A 21,258-nucleotide genomic window follows, 5' to 3' on the forward strand; every position below is an offset into this window, starting at 1 on the left:
GCTCACTGGTTTCAAAAATACTTGATTTTATTATGAATGATGCACTTTTATAAAGATGGCTTTATGCTCATAATGTACATTGCTCTAACTAAAGGAGAATAAATATTTATCATTATTTAAAAATGAGAGCTTATAATGTGTAAAATGTGCATTTTCATTATCACCATTTTATTTTATAAGTAGAATGTGTGAAGATGAGTTTATACGTGAAAGACCATTTTAGCCACACAAGGGAAGCCAACTAAGTTCCTCGTGAAATTATTTCTATGACCTGATCAAACTTCATGTAGGGGGTTCGGTTTTCCTTGACCTACTATGAATCTCGTTTTGAAGTCTTGTAATCCACTGTCTCGTCTACCTAAGAAGAGAGAGGCGAGATCTCAAAGCAGGATTAGAAAATAGGCTGGAGGAAACCGAGTGCAGCTTCATCGCCTCCAAACTTGTGATCCTGGGTTAAATGGGCCCTACACAATCAATATTATTGCGCAATATTTCATAAGGAATTATTGGCCGTAACTGAGGGGTTCCAGATATTACTATCTCTTGTCTTGATTATCACCCACCATTCCAACACCATCAGCGATATAGTGCAGTGCAGTGCACAGTAATATTGATCGTGTAAAGCCTGTTTTAGTCTCCACGTGGGAGATGTCTTTAGAGTAAGGAGGCAACTGAGACTAACACTATTTTCAGTCACATTCAGTCTTTTCTTCCACTAACAAACAACTTCGTTCTTCCACCTAAGAACCAAAAAACCTCCTGAGATGGTGTATGATGGTCAGGGCAGATGACCTCTGGAAGATCTTAGTCCAGTGTTTCCCAACCTGGACTGCTAGCACCCCATGGGGTTACTGAAATAAATAATAAGGGGTGCTGGGAAGTGATGCATACATACACTTTACTTTATCCTTCTAGAAATAAGATATTAGTTAAGGGGTGCTGGACTGCTTTGACCTAACTACAAGAGGTGCTAGGGATGGAAAAGGTTGGGAAATGCTGATGTAGTCAGGGCCCATATATAGGAAGGTGGTGTAGGCCCGGTGGTTGTTCCGTGGATGTGGACTAGGGAGTAACACAGCTTGGCAGCAGCCAACATGACTAATCAGTCCTGTTCAGGATTTGCTTTGGTCACCCCAGTTGGGGAAGTGACTAGAAAAGGTACCCTAAAAATAGTCACCCTAAACCTAACTTGACAGGGGAGCTACCCCCAGCAAGGTCACCCAAGTGCAACATGAATAATGATTACAGTATAACCAAAATATAACGAGGAGGGAGCAATGGCCATCCCATAACCAAGGTCCCTCTGTTCCACTCCCTTTCCTCCTCACAACATTTTCCTGTGAATAGAGCAAAGAGCCCCCACCAAACTTGAGTTTAGTCTACAATGGTAAACCTGAAGCAAATGCCCACCCTTCCCAAACAGTGAGGATTTCTGCAGTTAGCATTATCAATATTATCACCATAATCAGGGGTACTTGGTTATTGACTACATGGTAACATGCAGCCAATATTTTAAGGAATGTTTTGGGGTGCCCCTGTGGATCAGAGCCATGCATCATTTGTCTGTACTAATAGAGGAATGATGATACTTTTGTACTACAGTTGTCCCTTATACTGCTCCCTTGAACTTGTAGTTTACCATTTGTATGACCACCTCTTCTGGATAGCCCTGTGGTGGAAAGAAAAGAATTTGTCATGGTGTTTCCCATGATTGTTGTAAAAGGCAACTAAGAGGGATAGGATTAGGGCTGTTCTATATGTTTCTCCTGTGAGAAGTTGGGGCATAAGGTCTGGCTTTGGTGGTGAGAGTAAGAAGGAAGAGATTAGTGGTTAGTTTATGGAAAGGAAGATGGAAGTAAGCATTAAGTGAAACCAATTTAAAAGGGATGGGCAAGTTTGAGTGAGAGTGTGGTGGGGAGGATGTCAAGAGTGAGGGGGCAAAGTAGAGGAGTGGCTGCTGGAGAGTGATAAGATAGGGAAGTGTCTTCGAAGATAATGTGGGTGAAGATGAAGTTGGGATATGTGGGTCTATGTGAGTACATGAAGTCCTGGTACAGAGGAAAGTGAAGAAGAAAGAAAGGAAGGCTTTTTGGATCAGTTTAAATGAGTGTTACGGGGGTAATGAATGTAGTGGTATTGGGGTTCTCAGTACTAAAGTACACATGCAAATACAGTAGTAGAGAGGTTAGAGGTGCCATGTAAAAATTAGTGATGTGTTTAGAAAGGGAGTTGATTATAGCAAACAATATTAAAGAAGAAAGCCAAGCATAAGTATACATGAGAAAGGGTTAATAATGTTAACAGATTGTGTAGTGGTATCCAAAGGGAGGATTGGAAGAGTTCTGTACATTCATGGGAGAGAGTGAGGGTGTTTCAGATGGTGAAGGAACAGAAGGAAAGGTAGTGAATGGTTGAAGAACAGATTGTGTAATGGCATCCAAAGGGAGGATTGGAAGAGTTCTGTACATTCATGGGAGAGAATGAGGGTGTTTCAGATGGTGAAGGAACAGAAGGAAAGGTAGTGAATGTTGGAAGAAGAGGTGAAGACAGGTAGAGACGAACATAAGAGGTGTAAGAAAAAGAGAATAGAGATGAGAAGCAGAGGACAGATGGGGTAAGAATTTGACTGAGAATTTTTTATCTGTATACCAAGGGCCAATCCCCCAGGCATGCACCCACTCCCATCCACCACCCATTTTTTCCCTCTCATCTCAGTTCTTCATGGATGGAAGGTCATCCCTGTCCCCTGCTCACTGCTCAGGTCAGTAGCAATGTTATGGAAGGGAGAGAGGAAATGGGGAATTTGGGTAAAGATGATAAATCAATCTGCTGCCCCTGTTCTCTTGCAAAAGACACAGCCTTCAGGTAAGTAGAGAAGAAATGGCAAAGGGTGCACATGGACATAGGTTCATGGAAGTAAAGGCAGTAAGGATGATGGGTAGCACATTTGAGAGAATTGCCGAGTGTGGAGGTGGTTTGGCATTGGTTGATTGTAGCTGGGAGAGGTGCTAAGAAAATGACTGATGGGAGAGGAAAATGACTGTGCTAAACGAAAACATGAGGTTGCAAATGTGCCAGAGAATTGGAAGAGTGCTTGTATAGTTCTCTGCAGAGGAAAAGAGTACTAGTTTCACAGGGATTACTTTGTTGAGTAGTTGGAAAGGCATATGAGAGGGAGTGAGGTGATTAGGAAAAGAACCAAGGGTTGAGAGTAGTGTTGGTTTAAGAAAGGCACATGAGAGAAGTTTTTGGTACAAGGTAGGAATTATTATTATTATTATTATTATTATATTTTTTTTTTTTTAGGAGGCTTTCATGGGTCTGCTGAAGGCTTATGTCAGAGTTGACAGGAAGGAATTGTGGGAGGTATTGCAAATATAAGGCAGAGGGTAAGTTGTTAAGGCCATTCACAAGCTTTTACATGAGTACTAGAGTTTGTGAGATTTGGGCAGTAGAAGGAAACTAATTATTTACATAAAAATTGTAAGTACCACCCTCAGCTATGCTTCCACAACTTGGTTTTCGGCAATCAATAAGATCTACACTTTACAAACTACAGTATAAAGCCATGAAAATAATAGCAGGATCCACCAAAACACAAGCACAATTCTCAGTTTACTATTCAAACACATACCATCTGTATGATACATTCATGCTCAGATCACTAAACAAAGTCTTCAATACAAATCACCAAACTCAGTAACCCTGCAACCATCAACCTCACAAAAAAATATCTTGAGAGAAGTAAGAATCATAATAGTACTTGTACCTTCAGGGTGCCTGGCCACAGAATCAAATTGCTCTAGATGCAATGATCTTGGAGGAAAGAGCACTTCATTTTACAATGCTCTAGACATTGACAACATCATACTTCTTCCCTGAGTGATCTATGGACATTACTGCAAGACCTGGGGTAATAGATTGATAATTTATATTCTTTAATCTTCCTTGTTCTTCTCTTTCCCCTATCTCTCCTATGCTTTACTTGCTTTTTTTTCTCACTCCTCTCTCTTATCCTTGACATACTTTTCCACCTGTGTTTTAAATTTTCAGGAAGATTTTTTTTTTTTTCTTATCCTTGATATCTACTTTTTCACCAGTTATAAATCTTCAGGAAGATTTCCTATTTAATCTTCGTTTTATCTTGTCAAATTCCTTGAAGTCCACTTCAAAGTACTTTCTCATTTGTGCATTATAGGTTTATCATTCAATCTTTTGTCCCTGGTCTCTCTTACAGAAGGTCCACAACCTTCAGGTTACCAGCAACAGCATATAAAACTTTTGCATAATTGTATTTTTCTTGTATAATTTTTGTTTTTCCTAATAAATTTAAGGACTAGATGATCACTTTTATCTATTGAGCATTGGTAATTCAATTCCAGCCACTTCATGTTCTTGTGTATCAAGGCCAGTCTTGTATCTTTGACTCTACATCTTATTGTTTCTTTCTCCCAATGGTTCTCATTGGTACATTCACTAAAATATTGCTCCCACAATTCCACCCATTTCACCTTTCCACAGTCAAGGTCTCCCACCTTTCATTCATTTTTTTCTCTCAAATTAGGACGAGGGAATCGTATGAGAGGTACAAAGTAGAGAGAAGGGAAGTTAAGCATAAGATGTGAAATGGGGTAAGAGTATGACAGAAAATTTTGAAAGTAATAAAAAGATGTTTTGGAAAGAAATTAAAAGAGGAAGAGGAAGCGAATCAAGTAGAGAAAAGATAAAAGATGCAGATGGAGAGATGATAATGGAAAAGAAGGCAGTGAGAGGAAGGTGGTCAGTATTTTAGGGAGTTGCTAAATGTGAAGGAGGATAGGGAGGGCAAGGTAGTTGCAGTGGGAAGCGCTAAGAAAATGAGAGTGATGAGTGAGGAAAATGGAGGAGAAATAGGGAAAGATGAAGTGAAAGCAGCTGTTAAGATGATGAGAGCAGGTAAGGCACCGGGGTTGGATTGATTCCATGCAGAATATCTGAAGGAGGTACAGTTATGGTGGACTGGCTAGTGAGTTTATTTAATTGTTTAAGAGAGGGTACAGTGCCATAGGACTGGAGGAGTGCCTGTATAGTTCTGCTTTACAAGGGAAAGGGGGACAAGTGTGAGTGTAGCAGTTTCAGAGGGATCGCTTGTTGAGTAGTTGGGAAGGTTTATGGGAGGGTCTTGATTGAGAGGATTAGGAGAGAAACAGAGGGAGTAATTGGTGAGGAACAGTGTGGTTTTAGGACAGGTAGGGGTTGTGTAGATCAGATTTTTGTGGTAAGACAGATATGTGAGAAAGCTATAGGAAAAGGTAAGGATGTTTTTTGGGCTTTTATGGATCTGGAAAAGGCTTACAACAGGGTAGACAGGAAGGTACTGAAAATATATGGGATAGGAGGAAAGCTGTTAAGAGCAGTCAAGAGTTTTTACGAGAGTAGTAGAGCTTGTGTTAGGATTAGAAATGGAGAGAGTGAATGGTTTGAAGTAAAGGTGGGACTTCGTCAGGGATGTGTTATGTCGCCCTGGCTGTTCAGTCTATACATGGATGGGGTGGTGCGAGAGGTGAATGCAAAGGTAGTGGGTAAGGGGTTGGAGATGGTTAAAGAAAATGGAGAAAAGTGGGAAATAAGCCAGTTGTTGTTTGCTGACGACACTGCGCTTGTAGCAGGATCAGAGGAGGGATTGAGGAAGTTAGTGAGTTTGAGGTGTGTGAAAGAAGGAAGCTGAAGATAAATGTGGGCAAAAGTAAGGTGATGAGATATACAAGGGGAGAGAGTGACAGCAGGCTGGAAGTGAGCATTAAGGGTGAGAGACTGGAGGAAGTGGATAGTTTTAGATACTTTGATGCAAATGTGGCAGGAAAGGGAGGAGTGGGGGTGGAGGTAGAACGTGGATTGAGAGAAGGGAGTAAATGCCTTGGATTAAAAAGTGTAATGAGAAATAGACATCTGGGAATGGATGCTAAAAGGAGGTTATATGAAGGAGTGATTGTGCCAACAGCACTGTATGGGGCAGAAACATGGAACATAAGAGAAGAAGAGAGAAGGAGTTTGAATGTGTTTGAGATGAGATGTCTGAGAAGTATGATAGGGGTTACTAGGCTAGATAGAGTGAGAAATGAGGAGGTGAAGAGGAGAACAGGGGTGCCAACAGCACTGTACGGGACAGAAACATGGAACATAAGAGGAAGAGAGAAGGAGTTTGAATATGTTCGAGATGAAATGTTTGAGAAGTATGATAGGGGTTACTAGGCTAGATAAGAGTGAGAAATGAGGAGGTGAGGAGGAGAACAGAGGTGGAAAGGGAGCTGGGAGATGGGGTTGATGAAAGAGTATTAGGATGGTTTGGACAAATAGAAAGAAAAAGTGAAGAAAGATGTAAAAGAGGTGTGGAAGGAATGAATATGAGGAGGCGTCCTAGGACAAGATGGATGGATGGGGTGAAAGGGGCATTACAAAAGAGAGGAATGTCTGTTGAGGAAGGACAGAAGATTGGGTTAATGGAGAAGGGCTGTGTATGGATGATGCTGTGATGCATGAGAGGGAGTGGGTGGGGGATGGGGGGTGAAGTATGTATGAGAAAAAATTTGATGCATCCTGAAGGGATTTCTCCCCGTCTTCTTTTCTGCATGAGGGGACGGAGAGGGGGGTCACTGAATTTATGAAGTGGCCTTGCTGTGGATGTGCTGTGTCTTGCGACACTGCTTCTGACCCAGGGCAGTGGACAGGATGCAGGGATGACCCATCATCCAGGAGGTGCCAATATAAGAGGGAAGGAGGAGGGTGGAGGGGAGTGGAATATGTAGGGAATGGAAGGGGTGGGAGTGGTTCCTATGCCTTTTCTTTTTGGTTACCCCCCCGGTGTAAGGGGGAAAAAGCCTTTGGTATATGTATCATTAAATTTTGTTTTTCTTCATTCTTTGCTCTAGTTTTTGTGGGACACATTCAATTACAATTTCTTTTTCCACTTCCCATTATAATTCTCACATGACCACAGCTATTCCTTCTCCCATTGCCATTTTTTTTTACTGCTATTGTCACTTCTTTATTTTTCCTTCCTCTGACTCTTTACCACATATACTTACCCTCAACCACCTGAATGTCAATATGTCCATTGTGCTTGGTTTCAATAAAACACATTACATCTGGTTCTTTCTCCTTTAAATAATCTGTCTATAGTACTGTAAGCTACTTCCAGTCTTTTTACATAAATCCTTCTCCTTCCGTCTTTTGTTTGGTTCTTTTCTATTTTTTCCTTAGCTTCTAGCATTTTGTGTATGTATTTTCACTTGGTCTTTGGATCACGTGTTGGACTCGTGATCGATAGCTATTTCCCTCCTGGAAGAGAGCTCAGAGCTCGTAAGTCCGATCTATGGGTAATGCTTATGACCTTGCACACACACACACCCCCAACTCCCCGCCCACGAGAGTTGGAGTAACACCCCTCAGCGCTGCGATACTGATATTATTTCAGCCCCGGGCGAGAGTCGAACCCGGACCTCCGTAGTGGCAGGCCAGAGCTCTAACCACAGCGCCATGAGAGGTGTATATGTGTGTGTATCACAACTAACACCACAGTCGGATGAAAGAAAGAGTTGCGTAAGCAAAACTACATTTCGATTGCTAACTGCAATCCTCTTCAGTAGTACTACTGAAGAGGATTGCAGTTAGCAATCAGAAATATATAGTTTCGCTTAAGCAACTCTTTCTTTCGTCTGACTGGTGTTGTGATTAACAAATGTGTTACTACATTTCTCACCAGTGATGTGTGTGTATGTTTTTCTGTTACAAGGAAAATTGTAGTCCATGGTAATTGTCAGTTGTCCAAGGGAAAAACTAGAACTGAATTATCTAAACCTAACTCCAACCAACCTAACCTGATGAGGGTGGGTTGGGTTGGGTTGGGCTTGGTTAACAAAAACTGTTGCCTCAAACTTCACAAACTGGAAACCCAGTCCAACAGTGATTCACAACAGTCTTTGGGTTCTCCTAAAGACCTCTTTGGGAAGACATATAGTAGCAGTAAGAAGAGGGGAGGTATTATGGGTGATCAAGTCTCATTATGTGGAAATGTGGACAAAATACAGGTCAAGTTAATGGATCTTGTGCCCAGCCCAGAGACCAAATGTCTGCCCCTCAAGGCTGCACCTCCAGATGGAGATAAAGGTATTAATCAGCTTTGAAGATGGATCACCACTAGCAGGTACCAGACACTGGTCTCTATGTTAGATTAGGTTAAGTTAAGGTTTAATGTAATCCTAATTACTATCTCCCTGAGGACAATTGGCGATCATCCTGGATCCAAATCTCCCTGAAGCATGTGTATATATACATAAAAGTTACAAAGAGATCTAGTTATGGGGTCAAACTCGTGTGTTTGTTTTCTTTTACAACATTGTGCGGGTGAAAATTCCATCTGGTGTTTTCATAGAAGAATTCAGTCCACCTCCTCTTGATCTTGTGTACTCTGCAAGACTCTGTAACATAAAATGAAAACAATTAAATTTATGAAACATTAAAAAATTATACTTGCATGAGATCTTTCTGATAAATATCAAGTGTAATAAATGAAAAATCTACACTCATATATATATAAGATAATAAGAAAAGTGCCGAGACCAGGAACTTCCACGAATGTTTGACATAATAATCAGTCCAAAGTGTTTGACCTCATACTGTAAACAATAACAGAATTATACCTTGGAAAATTTATCATATAAATAAATTCACTGCCCTAATTTTCTCTTGCAGGAGACCTGTGGTCTCCAAGAAACTACCACACTCATAGCCCATGTAATCCTAATTTAGACAAACTCTTTCCCCATAGTGGTATAATCTTTATTATGCACCAAGAGGTGCTAAGATAGGAGGGAGGGTGGAGGGGTGTGGAGTGTATTCAGGGATGGAATGGGTGGGAATGATTTTATGCCTTTTCCTTTTTGGCTACCTCCCTTGTAAGGGGGAAAAAGCCTTGGTATATGTATGTATGTACTGGAAATGCTAGATGATTAATGTCATCTGAAGAGGAAGACACTAGACTACCATTGCTCTTGGTAAAACCTCCTTCAGTCTAGGTTCCATCCGTTAGCTGAGTAAAATCAATTATTAGACATCATGTGGGATGAGGAAACAAAGAAGGTTGTAGAAGAGAAGAAGCGAGCTTTCACAGATTGGTTACAAAATAGGACGAACAAGTCGTATGAGAGGTACAAAGAAAAGAGAAGAGAAGTAAAGCACAAGGTAAAGGAGGCAAAGATGAGAGCAAATGTGAAATGGGGTAAGAGTATGACAAAATTTCTAAAGTAATAAAAAGATGTTTTAGAAAGAAATTAAGAGGAGGCCAATCAGGTAGAGAAGAAAAGGTAAAAGGTGCAGATGGAGAGATGATAATGGAAGAGAAGGCAATAAGGGGAAGGTGGGCAGAGTATTTTAGGGAGTTGCTAAATGTGAAAATGGAGAAAAATGGGAGGTGAGCCAGCTGTTGTTTGCGGATGACACTGCGCTTGTGGCAGGATCGGAGGAGGGATTGAGGAAGTTGGTGACAGAGTTTGGGAGAGTGTGTGATAGAAGAAAGCTGAAGATAAATGTGGGTAAAAGTAAGGTGATGAGATGTACAAGGGGTGAAAGTGGCAGTAGTCTTGAAGTGAGCATGAGAGAGCGACTGGAGGAAGTGGATAGTTTTAGATACTTGGGTGTAAATGTGGCAGGAAAAGGTGGAGTGAAGGTGGAGGTAGAATGTAGATTGAGAGAAGCGAGTAAATGCCTTGGTGGATTAAAAAGTGTAATGAGAAATAGACATTTGGGAATGGATGCTAAGAGGAGACTATATGAAGGAGTGATTGTGCCAACAGCACTGTATGGGGCAGAAACATGGAACATAAGAGAGGAAGAGAGAAGGAGTTTGAATGTGTTTGAGATGAGGTGTCTGAGAAGTATGATGGGGGTTACTAGGCTGGATAGTGTGAGAAATGAGGAGGTGAGGAGGAGAACAGGGGTGGAAAGGGGGTTGGGAGATAGGGATGATGAAAGAGTATTAGGATGGTTTGGATACATGGAAAGAATGAGCGAAGAAAGACTAGTAAAAGAGGTATGGAAGGCAGATGTGGAGGGAGTGAACATGAAGGGACATTCTAGGATGAGGTGGATGGATGGGGTGAAGGGGGCTTTGGGGAAGAGGGGAATGTCTGTTGAGAAAGGAAGGGAAAGGACAGAAGACAGGGGTGAATGGAGAATGGTTGTATATGGATGATGTTGTGAGGTAGTATGTGTGAGCAAATTTTTGACACAGCCTGAAGGGATTTCTCCCCGTCTTCTCCTTTATGCATGGGGGGATGGAGAGGGGGGGTCGCCGATTTAATGAAGCGGCCTTGCTGTGGATGTGCTGTGTCTTGCGACACTGCTTCTGACCCAGGGCAGTGGACAAGGTGCAGGGATGACCCGTCATCCAGGAGGTGCTAAGATGAGAGGGAGGGTGGAGGGGTGTGGAGTGTATTCAGGGATGGAATGGGTGAGAATGATTTTATGCCTTTTCCTTTTTGGCTACCTCCCTTGTAAGGGGGGAAAAAGCCTTGGTATATGTATGTATGTATGCTAAATGTGAAGGAGGAGAGGGAGGGAAAGATAGTTGCAGTGGGAAGTGCTGAGAAAATGACTGTGATGAGTGACGAAAATGGAGGAGAAATAAGGAAGGATGAAGTGAAGGCAGTTGTTAAGATGATGAGAGCAGGTAAGGCACCTGGTCTGGATGGATGCCATGCAGAATGTCTAAAAAAAGGAGGTACAGTGATGATGGACTGGCTGGTGAGGTCATTTAATGTTTGCTGGAGAGAGGGTAGAGTGCCGGAGGACTGGAGGAGTGCCTGTATAGTTCCACTTTACAAGGGAAAAGGGGACAAGTGTGAGTGTAGTAATTTCAGAGGGATTAGCTTGTTAAGAGTAGTTGGGAAGGCTTATGGGAGGATCTTGATTGAGAGGATTAGGAGAGGAACAGAGGGATTAATTGGTGAGGAACAGTGTGGATTTAGGACAGGTAGAGGTTGCGTAGATCAGATTTTTGTGGTAAGACAGATATGTGAGAAAGCTATAGGAAAGGGGATGTTTTTTGGGCTTTTATGGATCTGGAAAAGGCTTATGACATGGTAGACAGGAAGGCACTGTGGGAGGTTTTGCAAATATACAGGATAGAAGGAAAGCTTCTAGGAGCTGTCAAGAGTTTTTACGGGAGTAGTAGAGCACGTGTCAGAATTAGAAATGGAGAGAGTGAGTGGTTCGAGGTAAAGGTGGGACTTCGTCAGGGATGTGTTATGTCACCCTGGCTGTTCAACTTATACATGGATGGGGTAGTGCGAGAGGTAAATGCAAGGGTGGTGGGTCAGGGATTGGAGATGGTTAAAGAAAATGGAGAAAAGTGGGAGCTGAGCCAGCTGTTGTTTACTGACGACACTGCACTTGTAGCAGGATCAGAGGAGGGATTGAGGAAGTTGGTGACAGAGTTTGGGAGAGTGTGTGAAAGAAGAAAGTTGAAGATAAATGTGGTGATGAGATGGCAGCAGACTGGAAGTGAGCATTAAGGGAGAGCAACTGGAGGAAGTGGACAGTTTTAGATACTTGGGTGCGAATGTGGCAAGAAAGGGTGGAGTGGAGGTGGAGGTAGAATGTAGATTGAGAGAAGCAAGTAAATGTCTTGGTGGATTATAAAGTGTAATGAGGAATAGACATTTGGGAATGGAGGCTAAGAGGAGATTGTAGGAAGGAGTGATTGTGCCGACAGCACTGTATGGGGAAGAAACATGGAACATAAGAGAAGAGGAGAGGAGTTTGAATGTGTTTGAGATGAGGTATCTGAGAAGTATGATGGGGGTTACTAGGCTGGATAGAGTGAGAAATGAGAAGGTGAGGAGAACAGGGGTGGAAAGGGAGTTGTGAGATAGGGTGGATGAAAGAGTATTGGGATGGTTTGGACACATGGAAAGAATGAGTGAAGAAAGACTAGTAAAAGAGGTATGGAAGGCAGATGTGGAGGGAGTGAACATGAGGGGGCGACCTAGGATGAGATGGATGGATGGGGTGAAAGGGGCTTTGGGGAAGAGGGGAATGTCTGTTGAGGAAGGATGGGAGAGGACAGAAGACAGGGGTGAATGGAGAATGGTTGTATATGGATGATGTTGTGATGCATGAGGTGGAATGGGTGGGGGGATGGGGAGTGAAGTAGTATGTGTGAGAAAAATTTGAGGCAGCCTGAAGGGATTTCTCCCTGTCTTCTCCTTTTCTGCAGGATGGGGATGGAGTCGCCGAATTAATGAAGTGGCCTTGCTGTGGATGTGCTGTGTCTTACGACACTGCCTCTGACCCATCATCCAGGAGGTGCCAAAATAAGAGGGATGGCAGAGGGTGGAGGGGAGTGGAGTGTATTAGGGATAGAATGGGTGGGGATGGTTTTTATGCCTTTTTCTTTTTGGCTACCTCTCTTGTAAGGAGGAAAAAGCCTTTGGTATATGTATGTATCATCCTAAATGAACATATGCTACCAAGGTCCAAGAACAAAACAAAATTCAGTGAAAATATGCAGCTTAATTTCACTGAAGGATGGTGTACCACTTCAGAAGGGTAAAAAATGAAAAATCACAAAAAATTGTGAAAACAAGTACAAAAATAGCTTGATATGTTGACAACACCTCAGCAAAGTTTCGGAGATATTGCGCAATTTTTACTATGTTTTTGGGCAAAAACAATGTGAAATACCTCTTTTGTTTACATTATGATGTCACATACATGTGTTCATGATATCACAATATAATCTACGTAAGTTGCAATAATATTTTGTCTATAACATCGTGTGATGTTCTGAAGACTTCTGGCATGTTCTCCACTACTAGAAAGTAATACTTCACCACTGACAGATTATTCTCTTTTATCGTGTGATCTTGTATGCTGGAACCTAGAAGAGGAGATATGGCAAAGGCCAATAAAGGGTGGAGAAGGAAGCTGGCAACCAGAAGTGTCGATAGAGGTGAGTCACCCCAGCCAGCTGATCTGCTATGCGCGCATTTTTTAAAATCCATGCCTACCACAACACAGCCAGCTGACAGCGTTGACATCGCTGTACCGTCAACTTCAAGTGCTTATAAGCTGAAACAGTTGTTTCCAGACACTGAAAAAAGTGCAGAGAGTGATAATACAGACAATGTCATTGTCAGTATGGATAATATGAAAGAGATTGAACAATGTGTGTGTTGCACACCACCAGGAAAGAAGAGGCCAGTCATTTGATCCCCAGAGGAGAGGAGCATCAGCCTGAATCATGATGAGAAAGGAAAAGAAAAGCTAAACGGTGTGTATAAATGCCTAACAGAGGAAACCCTTCTCAAGAGATGCTTGCAGGGTAAGACCCAAAATCCAAACAAATCCTTGCATTGTCAGATCTGGAAGTATTGCCCCAAAGTAAAGAACCTGGGCAAAGTAGTTGTAGACTTTGCTGTTGCATATGCAGCACTCACCTACAATATAGGATATGAAGCAGCAGCATTTAGCACCAATCTGTACTCCACAGTAAGTACTATGAGGCCTGTCCTCCAGAGAATGGACAGAAAGAGTGAACTGTCTCGACCCTCTGTATTCAGACGCAAGCGCCTGAAGCAGACAGATGAGCAACATTATGCACCTGGTGCATTCTCAAATGCCTGTACCATCATGCTTTATGACCAGAAACACTGCAGAGTGGGGAAGAGGCCCATCACTGGTATTTAGAAAACCCCCACTTGATGACGCAATGTTTTGGAGGTCCCAGTGGTGAGTTTGACCCAACCGGTAATGGCCTATCATAACACTGTACGCAGCAACCACCCCTGGCCATCAGCTCTACGCAGATGGCACTGATCCCCAAGGAGGAGCTACGCCTACCTGGGGGAGTACCACAATCCTTTTTTCCAACACACAATGTTACGTTTTTTCTGCACTGAGGGGTCATTCTCCGGCGATCACCCCTCTTCTTCTACTTTTAGCTGGAGATGTAGAGAGCAATCCTGGGCCCACCACAAAATACACATGCCCAACATGCTCTAAACCCATTACTTCGAGCAGACAGACAAAGGGCTCAGTTCAGTGCAATATGTGCAAAAACTGGGCCCACCTCACTTGTACAACACTTGCTGACACAAACCAATACACAAACACTTGGACATGTTCTACCTGCCCTCCAGTAACCCCAATCCCACCTCCCCAACCACAGCCAACACCCTTACCCACTCCCAATCTCCCTTTGCCCTTACCCCCGATTAGTACTCCCCTTCCTTTGTCCCCGATCTCTCCTTTCCCCCCCTCTGACCCAGATCCTACACCTTCCCCACTACCACCCCAACCTCAACCCCAAACGGCAACATACAACACATACAAAACACACAACATCAACATATTACAACACAACATTGACGGTATTAACACTAAAAAACATGAACTCGAACACTTTCTTAAACAACACAACATACACATTGCAATTTTACAAGAAACAAAATTAAGACACTCACACAAAACACCATCATTTCATAATTACACCACCATCAGACAAGACCGGACTGACGGCAATGGCGGTGGACTCATCACCCTGATCCACCATTCCATCTGTTTTGTGGACACAAGTGCCACAACCAAAATTCTCCTCCCTACCACAGATAACACAACAGAAACCCAATCCATTCGTATCCGCACAGGCAACAATTCAACACTAACAATAGTTAACATGTACATTCCCCCCCAATCATCCCCCACAGTTCCAAACACCTTCAGACCTCAACTCAGCCAACTAACCTCAATCCCCAACCTGATCATGGGTGGTGATTTCAACGCCAAGTCGTCTGCCTGGTTTGTCGACAACCCTGACACAGACAGAGGGCTTGATATACAGACTCAATTCGACTCACTGACTATCATGAACAACACACATAATCATACACATATCCCATACCAAGCCCTCTACACACTCCCTACTCTCTGGATATCACCCTTTGCTCCCCCTTCCTACCCCCAACAACATCATGGAGAGTGTTCGGAGCCATTTGATCTGACCACCTTCCAAACATCATCACCACCAAAACAATATGCACCCCAGCTGGCCACAGACACACTTACACCAATTACAAGAGAGCTAACTGGGAAGCCTTTACTGAAGAGACAGAACAACATTTTGAAACACTTAACAGTACACCAATCACAAACATAAACAATGCTGTGCACGCTTTTAATACAATCATACAAAACGCAGACAAGAGATACATCCCTAGAGGCAACAGAAAATCACACAACCCCAACTTCACACCAGAAATCCAAGGCCTCATCAGACAACATGACACACTTAAACACGATACCCCCACACCTATCCCTCAAAACATAGCAGACCAAATACAAACACTAAACACTGTGATTACCAATAAAATACATGAACAAAAAACACAAAATTGGCAAAACTTTATCAATACACTTGATCACAAAACAAACACCAGCAAATTGTACAAAACACTCAACAGCATCACACTATCCAACACTAACACCACACGCTCTCACGCAGCAATAATCACAACAACAGATAATCTACCCTCAAACAGACAACAAGCAAACGCACTCATACGTCATTTTGCACAGATGAGCCATCTTACATCTCACCCTGACGACCGACGCACCATTCGACGTAAGAAAGACTTCCCCACAGACTCAGACTATACACCCTTCATAGACAGTCAGACAAAACTCATAATGCATAATCTCAAGCACTCATCTGCCTGTGGCCCTGATAACATAAGCAACATCCACCTAAAACACATTGGACCACAAGGTATACACGCACTCACAAACATTGCAAACTACAGCTATTCACACAACACTATACCCGACATCTGGAAGCATGGTAAAATAATCACCATTCCAAAACCGAACAAAGACCCAACAATCCCAACATCGCACCGCCCAATCACACTTCTCTGCACCCCCTCTAAAGTCATTGAACGCCTAATACTTAAACTTGTCACACCATATATTCCCCTTGCTGACTCACAACACGGTTTTAGGCCACTACACTCCACAAACACTCTTCTGACAAACCTCACACAAAGAATTTTAGATGGCATCAATTCAGATAGGCCCCACCACAGAACACTTCTTATAACATTGGACATTAGTAAAGCTTTTGATGCTATCCCCCGCCACAACCTAACAAATAAAATATATAACACAGACATGCACAATAACACCAAAAGATGGCTGGCCAATTATCTGGCAGGCAGGAATGCTCATGTGTCATATAATGGCCAATCATCGCACATCAGAAACATTAAGAACGGAGTACCACAGGGCTCAGTTCTATCCCCCACATTATTTAATCTATACATGCATGACTTACCCACGCCAGACACCTCAGAAATACAAATCTCTTCCTACGCAGACGACATAACAATCACATGCACACATCGTAACACAGACAAAGCTGCAGAAATAATCCAGCCTTACCTTGACACACTCAACACATGGTTCATCACAAACAGACTCAAAATAGCTCCAACCAAATCTACAGCAACACTTCTCACCAACTGGACAAAAGAACACAAATACATACCTCATCTCTACATCAACAACACTCTAATACCACACACAAACACACCGAAAATTCTTGGTGTAACATACGATACATCCATGTCTTTCAAACAACACCTCACAAACATAAAAAACAAATGCACACCTAGATTTAACGCACTTAAGTCAATCACTGGAACAACATTTGGACAAAACAAAGAAACTAATATAACAATATGCAAACAATGCATACGCTCAGTGATGAATTATGCGAGTCCTGCATGGGCTCCTAATCTCAGTGAGACACACCACAACACCCTTCAAATCATACAAAACAAAGCCCTAAAAACAATTACAGGCTGCACAAATACATCACCTACAGACCATTTACACCATGAAACAAAAGTCCTCAAAGTCAAGGACCACCTCGACATGAGAGGCACACAAACACTTGCTGCAGCCACCACAAACACATCACACCCGCTACACTACATAGCAGAACACCCACACACACCAAGAAACATTAAAACTACACCCAAAGACCTTTATTACGCACAGATACTCTCTTCTCTTCCTCCACAACCACCAAATACCAGCCTCCGGAAACATATTCATAATCATATCACTCACCGCTCCATTAACACACTGAAAGACAACACACTGCTGCATGCCAGACCCCCTGATATCCACCCTTCTGAATCCTCTCTCCCACGAAAGGACAGAGTCCACTTGGCCAGACTGCGATGCGGTCACCACCCAGCACTTCTAAGCTACCAGAAGAGGCTGGACGACCGTGTTGTGAACAGCTGCCCAGGATGTAACACTTCACCCCATACCATACAACACATAATGGAAGACTGCATTATACACAATCATGCACGCAAACAACACAACATACACTCTATAAAGGATTTGTGGGAAAACCCAGTTTCGGCTGTGGCCTTCCTTGGGGAGACGGGACTGCTCGGACAGACAGTCTAGGGAACGACAACAACAACAACACTGTACGCATTTCTTTGGACTCTGGCACACACAATGAGCCAATTCTTTTACTCTGGCTCAGCAGTTACATAGAGTAAGCCTGGTGTAATATATTGGCACCATACACCACCATTTTATTGACACCCACATGCCTCTAGAGGTAATTCAATCCTTGTGCCAAGTTCAGTAGGCGATTTCCGAAAACCGTAATATTTATACTAAAAAATGACAAAACTTCCTCCAGAGTTCATCAGTCTTTCTGAAATTTTCTGTTTCATTCATAGTGTTTTTTCCACAAAATGACACAAATTTATAAGTATCTAATTATTCTAAATAAGGGTTCTGAATTTTTACCAGGAAAAAAAAAAAAAAAAAAAAAAAAAAAAAAAATTGCCGTAAACCAAAAAAAAAATTCAATTGACACAAATTACAAGGTAGACTTATAACTTTGTGTCATATTTCATCCCATACACAAAAATGGAGCTTTTATTTAAATATAGTTACGGACTTTTGATCATTTGAAAATAGGAAAATTTTCACTTTTTCATGAATATTGACATTTATTACAGCTACAATTGTGTATGTAAAACAGTAAAACTTGGGGTAATTTACCACTGTGACATGCACAATTTGTGGTAGAAAAATCAACCTTCTATCGTTAATCTGAATGTCTCATTATAAGTGGAAGTGCTATGCTGCCCTTAAAAAACATTTGCTACCTAAAAATGTCATTAATATATATCATGACAATATCCATTACAAATGAGCTGGTAGTAATCATAAGCAAGAATAAAATAAAATTCAGTGAAAATATGCAGCTTAATTTCACTTAAAAAACATTTACTACATAAAAAATGTCATTACATATATTCATAATATCCGTCACAAATGAGCTGGTAGTAATTGTAATCACAAACCTTAAAAGTTCTGGGTTCCCATACGGCCAAATTCTGTAAAGTTTTTCTATCTAACATAATATCAGCTTCATTCAATACTCCTTGCATAGAGGAAAAACTTGTCCCCAGCTCTCTGCAAGCACCATCAATACGTGTTTCCCAAAGCTGAAACACATGAGAAAAGGTTTCAAGTATTTTGATATATTTCAAGTACAACATACCCAGTAGTTTCCAAAACATATGAAAATAAATAAGACATCAAATACAGATATGAAAATACCAACTGACCTTCCTATCATCCCGTTTCTTAATTACTTTACTCAAAGATGAATAGCGCAATGCTCGATGAACATATCGAATGCTTGAACTGAAGCAATTTTTCTTTCGTCCAAAGAAGTGCTGTAAAATAACATACAAAACTGTCAATGTGTGACATGTATAAATCATGAGGTACCAAGGCCAGTAAGTCAATTAATTGACTATAGTACAGTACTATGTATTTGAACTTTTTTTTTCACATTGGTTAGGTTTAGGTCTAATGCTCTTGTAGGTCAACCACTGAAGCACAACTGACTCAAACTGTCCCAGGTACAACCAATGCACAGAGGACACACAACAACTTTCATACTACAATGCACCACACTAACAATCACCAAAAAAGAACACAATATCTCCTCCAAGTGACTTATGGTCCTGCCTAGGTGGTATTACTGGTTTCTCAGAGGCTGCAGATATTCTGCAAAAGAGACCTGGGGCAACAGATTGATGGATTTATATCCAGGTTTAACCCAACAATTCATTCTGTGATTCTGTGAAATGTCTATATAATCAGAATTTTCAAGATGACAATCAACTTCTCTATATAAACTAGTTTTCATAATTACAAGTACTGACCATTTATGATATCTAATCAGCTGTTACCCACAAAGTGAAGTTGTGAGGTACTGGAGTGGAAAATCTGTCAAACACATAACATGCATTCCTTTCCCTTCCTGAAGCTACCACACAACAACACCACTGGTATATCCCTGGTGCACCCTTTGCAAGGAATAGGCCTGCCTTAGTATATACATGCATCTCTAATTTTGTTGTTCAAGTACAATTTTGTTCAACATCTTGACCACAAGTTCTTATGGATTCATTCACCCCATCCATGCCCCTTGCTCTCATTCCTGGCACCAATCATTCATGCACAATAAGTGTATACCAGTAAAGGTGGTCTATTGTGGGTTTTATACAAAGTATGAAGCTCTCAATTCTACTAAGAATATCATGCTGCTTTGTTGAAAATAGATCTAATGTGGAGATGAAGTCCAAGAGGAAATTTTACAAGTACACTTGTGTTTACACAGATAATAGTTTGACCAAGTAAATAATATTCTGTCAGGGAGCCAATTTGCTGCCAAGCACTTGAATCTCACTGGAGTCTCAGGGATACATTATTTCACTATCAACATCAAGACTTTGGAAAGAGACAAATTTGGAAAAATTATCTGTCAAGCTGACATGAAAATGTACCTTTAGAGTGAGATGTTTTAGAATGAACAGATGTTTAAGTAGATCTTAAGATCATTTGCTAATATTTTACAGTAATTCAGAATTGTTGGTGGTAAATGATTTACACAAATCAAGAAAAGGAGCCCTTCATAATTACACTTTCATTTGGGGAATTTGTTAAGTTTTGTTGTACCTGCTCACACAGCATTTTGTTATATTTTTTGCATCTATGTTACGACAAGTATAACAACTTTTCTTATTACCATTTCTTGCAGACAAATGTTAAGGGAGGAAAAAAAAAAAAAAATCCCACAATGCAGAATTATGTACAGTTTCATCACACCCACTCACTCAGCCTTTTGTATATTCTTTTAATCTATATTACCAAAAGTACAACAACTTTTCTTCACAACATTTCTTGCAGAAATTAATATTAAAGGAAAGAGAAAAAAGAAAGGATCCACAAATTCCCTGCAACTCATAACCAACACACCATTTCTGTTGCGAGTATCATCCACTATCTTTTTTTTAACCATATGTTTTTCTCTTTATTCTAACCTAACCTAACCAATTCTGTTCTTGTAACATGTAAATGCATTTTACACTTTTTCTTGAAATATCTATTTTTCTTATAGAATGGATAGGTTACGTTCGTTTAAGAGCAATTAGACATCATAAGTTTCATATTAAATATCTGTGCTTGCACATTTCTGGAATTACACCTTAAATCTTAGGTTCTGTTCCAGTAACAACTAACATGCACACATTTAGATTCTTTTTCTATTCTAAAGACCTATTTTTTTCTATTGAATGGTTAGGTTGGTTTGATTAGCTTATTTTAAGAACTACTAAAAACGTATCCATGTTGCATACTTATGGAATAATTTAATAAAAAAAAAAATCTGATTTATTATGTGCTGATAAACTTTTGTTATATGAAATTTGGTTATGTTGATCACAAGCCATTAGAAGTCAGGGTCTGACGGCGATACTCCTGATTTATAATATAAATCCTAAACCTAGATCAACAGCGTGGATTTGTTTTGCAGATCTTTGACAAAGATCTGCAAACCAAATCCACGCTGTACCTGTGGTGAATATCACCAATACCACAATATTGTTAAATAACCTTACCGCTGATAAGCTCAATATTCTCCGTCTTCTCCAGAACCGATCTGCATTTCTAGTTCTTGCAAATAATGTTGGCGACGATATAACCATTGTTAGTTATCAACTCTTGCAGCAACTTATCGCCGTCTAATGTCAACAAACAGACCGGATCTTATCAGGTGTTCCGTCGGATGATGTACCTTTTCAACAGCGTTCCTAAACGGTGTTTGTTTTCTTG

At 41.1% G+C, this 21,258-nt stretch overlaps 1 protein-coding gene across 1 annotated transcript; it reads right to left on the bottom strand.

Moving 5' to 3' along the window:
- Positions 1-3,602: 3,602 nt before the first annotated feature.
- Positions 3,603-21,252, bottom strand: mRpL20 (mitochondrial ribosomal protein L20). The gene is made up of 4 exons (XM_076176122.1): positions 21,045-21,252; positions 18,702-18,812; positions 18,435-18,578; positions 3,603-8,456 (listed from the first exon to the last, which is right to left on the bottom strand). The coding sequence occupies exons 1-4, from the start codon at positions 21,129-21,131 to the stop codon at positions 8,367-8,369; spliced, it is 432 nt and encodes a 143-aa protein (XP_076032237.1). The 5' UTR covers positions 21,132-21,252; the 3' UTR covers positions 3,603-8,366.
- Between the last annotated feature and the right edge of the window lie 6 nt (positions 21,253-21,258).

Source organism: Oratosquilla oratoria, chromosome 38, assembly GCF_046742065.1.
Source record: "Oratosquilla oratoria isolate Oo_2021 chromosome 38, ASM4674206v1, whole genome shotgun sequence".
NCBI lineage: Eukaryota > Metazoa > Arthropoda > Malacostraca > Stomatopoda > Squillidae > Oratosquilla > Oratosquilla oratoria.